Source organism: Chaetura pelagica, unplaced genomic scaffold (genome assembly GCF_000747805.2).
Source record: "Chaetura pelagica isolate M959 unplaced genomic scaffold, ChaPel_1.0 scaffold1629, whole genome shotgun sequence".
NCBI classification, from domain to species: Eukaryota; Metazoa; Chordata; class Aves; order Apodiformes; family Apodidae; genus Chaetura; species Chaetura pelagica.
The window spans coordinates 13,821-17,872 of record NW_009954503.1 but is presented as its reverse complement, the minus strand read 5'-3'; the positions used below and the strand labels follow the sequence as shown (position 1 = coordinate 17,872).

At 62.6% G+C, this 4,052-nt stretch overlaps 1 protein-coding gene across 1 annotated transcript in view; it reads right to left on the bottom strand.

The window, feature by feature from the left end:
* The window catches only part of TNKS1BP1 (tankyrase 1 binding protein 1, 182kDa), a gene marked incomplete at its 5' end in the record, with an annotated part of 9,011 nt that overhangs the window by 1,228 nt on the left and 3,731 nt on the right, over positions 1-4,052 (bottom strand). The window contains 4 exons of the mRNA XM_010004633.1: positions 116-198; positions 303-612; positions 1,260-1,445; positions 2,348-4,049. Coding sequence (XP_010002935.1) covers positions 116-198; positions 303-612; positions 1,260-1,445; positions 2,348-4,049 — 2,281 coding nt within the window. The remainder of the gene's footprint in view (positions 1-115; positions 199-302; positions 613-1,259; positions 1,446-2,347; positions 4,050-4,052) is intronic.

Below are 4,052 nucleotides of genomic sequence, written 5' to 3'. Positions count from 1 at the left end.
CCTGGGGCCTTCGAGCTGCCCACCAGCCCACAACAGCACAGTGGACCCAACACCCTCACCCCACCCATGGACCCCAAACAACACCACAGGGGGCCGGGATCCCTTGCCCACCCACCCAGTATGCCCACAGACCCCGCAACAGCACAGGGGCCCCTGAATTTGCAGCCCATCCCCCCGGGGAGGGTAAAGCCCCCCTCCCTGAGGGGGACAGGGACAGAGCCCCCCCACCAGAGTCAGTGTGACAGCCAGACCACCCCCCCCAAGCCACACGAGGGGCTGGGAGCTGCCCCCTCCCTTCTCACCTCCAGGAAGGTGAACTCCTGCCCAGCATCATCTGGCTGTACTTCAGGCTGGGGGACCCCCTCCTTCTCCCAGCTTGGTGGGCTCTTTCCATCCAGGTGGTCTGAGGGGGCTCCTTGGCATTCTGTGTCCGGCAGGGCCCCACCAGCCACCCCCAGGGGTGGAGGGAAGGCCGGGGGGCTTGGCAGGGCAGCAGCTGGCTCAGGGACTTCCCTCTCCTCAGTGGAACTGGGTGGCTCGCTCTGTGGGGGCTCCACAGGCAGGGGGGCAGTTGGAGCATTGCCCACCAGCAGGCAGGGCTCTGAGATGCTTCTGCTCAGGGAGACAAGACCAGACCCCTGAGTTCCTCCAGCTGCAGAGAACACAAGACCAAACCTTCCCCCTGTCAGCCTCTAGGGGAAACTGAGGCAGGGGGGGGGGTCAGGCAGAGCTCCCCTGAGACCAGGACAGGACTCAGGCATCCAGGAGTTTCCCTCCCCGCTCCTGGGATGTCACATCAAGGGGGTGGAACCTCTGGGAAATTCCCCCAAAGGCTGGAGCAGAACTTGGGAGTATGGGGAGGGTAAGGAGGCTGCCAGGCTCATGGGGGGCTCAGGGCCCCCTCCCAGGGCAGGGGAAGGGGCCAGCCCCCCAAGGTCACCAGCCCCCAGAGAGTGCCAGGGGGACACCAGGGACCAAGGGGCAGGGGGATGGTGCTGGCAGCAGGGACGCACAGGGTTCCCAGGGTGGGGGGGGCTTCCCCTTCCCTCCTTCCAGGACCCTGATTCTCCAGCAGCTCCAGGGAACTCATGTTTGGGAACCTTCAGCTCCACAAGCTGGCTGGATTTGAGGTTCCTACATCCCAGTGAAGTGACAGGCTGCCTCTGGTGTTTTGGGAGGGCAAGGGAACACCAGCACCCCCAGACTCAGCTCATGATCCCGAGGGTACCCCCAGCCCAGGGCCCTGTCCCGCTCCTTACCCCAGTCCTGTGCCAGGGCTCTCTCCTGGGCTCTGCTCCCGCTCCCGGCTCCGGGCGGCGCAGCGCGCGCCGAAGGCTCGGGCCCATTCCTGGTGCTTGGCCTCGGTGTCCTGCAGCTCCACGCCGTGTCCGGCTGCACTCAAGTCCTGGCTCCAGCCTGGCTCTGCCAGCCCGTCCCCCTGAGGGCTGCCAAAGGGGAGACCCCCATGCCAGCCCCCCAGGGGCTCCATCAGACCCCTGGATCCCATTCCACCAGCCCAGGACGTGGAGCCATCAGAGGAGACTTCACCAGTATCTGGCACCCGCTCTGTCTCAATATCAAATGGGCTGTGGCACTCGGGCCTCCCCTGCACCTCAGGCCAGTCCCCAGTGCTGGTGCCACCCCAGACAGGTCCCTGGGCTGGGGGGCTCGGGATATCACCCTCCCTGGCACCAGAGGCACCAGCTGGGCCGGCCTGCCCAGCTCCATGCTCACTGGCCCAGCTCTGCTGAGCAGCTCTTCCGGAGGTTTGTTCAGGCTGTACCAGCAGCGCATGCCCATATATTCTCCTTCATGGGATGCTTTGAAGGTTATCAAAGACCAACTGTACGTGGGGTAGCTTTCAAAGCACGACAGTATGGAGACCTCCTCTCTGACTCTCTTCACTTTCGCACCTCAGCCATTGAACAAATGACTGGCAGGAAGAACCAGATGCCAAATAGGTGGGGAAGTAATCTCCAGATTCTTCCTAGAGACAACTGGTCACGTGTTGCAGCCACTAAGAAGAGACGTCCTGCTACGAGACAGCAGCGAGAGGGACGGGACCCACTGAGACGACACCTGTGGTCTCTCTTGAAAAACTATTTTAAAGAGGACATGAGAGTCTGGGACAAGAAACCCACTGATATACTCCAGTTACGTGTGCAAGAGCTACTGAACAGAACAAGGCCAGGAGATGGTTCTTCCAAGAAGGTTGCACCAGTCAACAACCAGGACATTCCATGCTGGGGGGCTGGGGACATCACCCTCCCTGGCACCAGAGGCACCAGCTGGGCCGGCCTGCCCAGCTCCATGCTCACTGGCCCAGCTCTGCTGAGCAGCTCCGGGCCCTCCGGCTGCCGGCTCCGCCTCGGCAGAGCAGAACCCACTGGCCCAGGGTGGTCTGCAAGGGCTGAACTCCCCCTCCGGGGTGCTGTATCCATCATCCCAAGTCCCCATGTCCCTGCTGCTGTCCTGGCTGGCATCAGCCTGTCTGCTGGGGCTGAACTCCTGATCCTGGCTCTCCATGTCCTTGCTGCTGTATCCACCATCCCAGGATGCTCTGCTGGGTTTGGAGTCATCATCCCCGGTCTCCATGTCCCCAGTGCTGCCCTCGCTGGTTTGACTGGGTCTGATGGGGCTGAACCTGCCCTCCCATGTCTCCATGCCTCTGCTGCTGCCCTCGCTGGTCCAGGCTGCTCTGCTGGAGCTGAACTCCCTATCCCGGCTCTCCGCATCCCGACTGCTGTATCTGTCATCCCAGGTCAGGATGCTGGGACTGAACTCCCTGTCCTGGATCTCCACGTCCCGAGTGCTGTATCCATCATCCCAGGCTGCCCTGACGGAGTTGAACTCCTGAGCGTCCACATCCCTGGTGCTCTGCTTGCTGGCCTCAGCCACGGTGCAGGGTTTGCCGCCCCTGTCCTCAGTCCCCACGTCCCGGGTGCTGTATCCATCATCCCAGGTCCCCATGTCCCTGCTGATGTCCTCGCTGGCCTTGGCCCATCTGCTGGGACTGAACTCCTGGTCCTGGCTCTTCACATCCCGGGTGCTGTATCCAACATCCCAGACTGGTCTGCTGGGTCTGGACTCCCCATCCCAGCTTTCCATGTCCTTGGTGCTCTGCTCACTGGCCCCAGCTGCTCTGCTGGGACTGAACTCCCTGTCCTGGCTCTCCATGTCCTGGGTGCTATATCCATCATCCCAGGGCCGGCTGCTGGAGCTGAACTGCCCATCCTGGCTCTCCACTTCCCTGCTGCTCTCCTTGTCACCCCAGGCCACTCTGGTCGGTTTGAAGTCCCCATCTTGGGTCTCCATGTCCCTGTTGCTGTCATTGCTGGCCTCGGCTGCTCTGCTGGGGCTGAACTCCCTGTCCTGGCTCTCCATGTCTCTCTTGCTGTACTCACCAGCCTGAGCTGGTCTGCTGGGGCTGAACTCCCTGTCCTGGCTCTCCATGTCCCTGCTGCTATACCTCCTGTCCCACCCTGTTCTGCTGGTGCTGAACTCTTTCTCTGGGGTCACAGGCTCCCCTGTGCTGGATCTGCCAGCCCAGCCCAATGTAAAATCCTTAGTGTCAGGATCCCTGCTGCTGTATTTATTGGCCCAGTCCAGGGAGAGTTTCCTCTCCTTTGTCCCCACATCACTGGTGCCATACTTTCCAGCCCATGCAGGCGTGACATCCCCATCCTGGCTCTCTAGGTCCCCGGAGATGAACCTGCTGGCCCAGCCAGGCTGTCCAGAGCCGGACTCCTGGTCCCGCTGCTGGCCATGCCCTGTGCCACGGCTCCAGTCAGCCTCCCTGCAGCCCACCTCCTCCCTGCTGTAGCTCGTGCCCCAGGTGGATTTGCTGGCACCCAAGTCTGAATCCCGCAGGGCGCTGCTCTGCCCATCACCGCGGGGCTGGGGCCACTCACTGCAGCCCCTTCCTGTGTCCCCCACTAGCTCCGTCCCTCTGTGGCTGCTGCCCCAGTCCCCCCGGGAGGTGCTGAAGGGCCTGTCCTGCTGCTCCCCCTTCTCAATGCTGCGGGTGCTGTCCCCGCCTGGTGTGGTTCCGA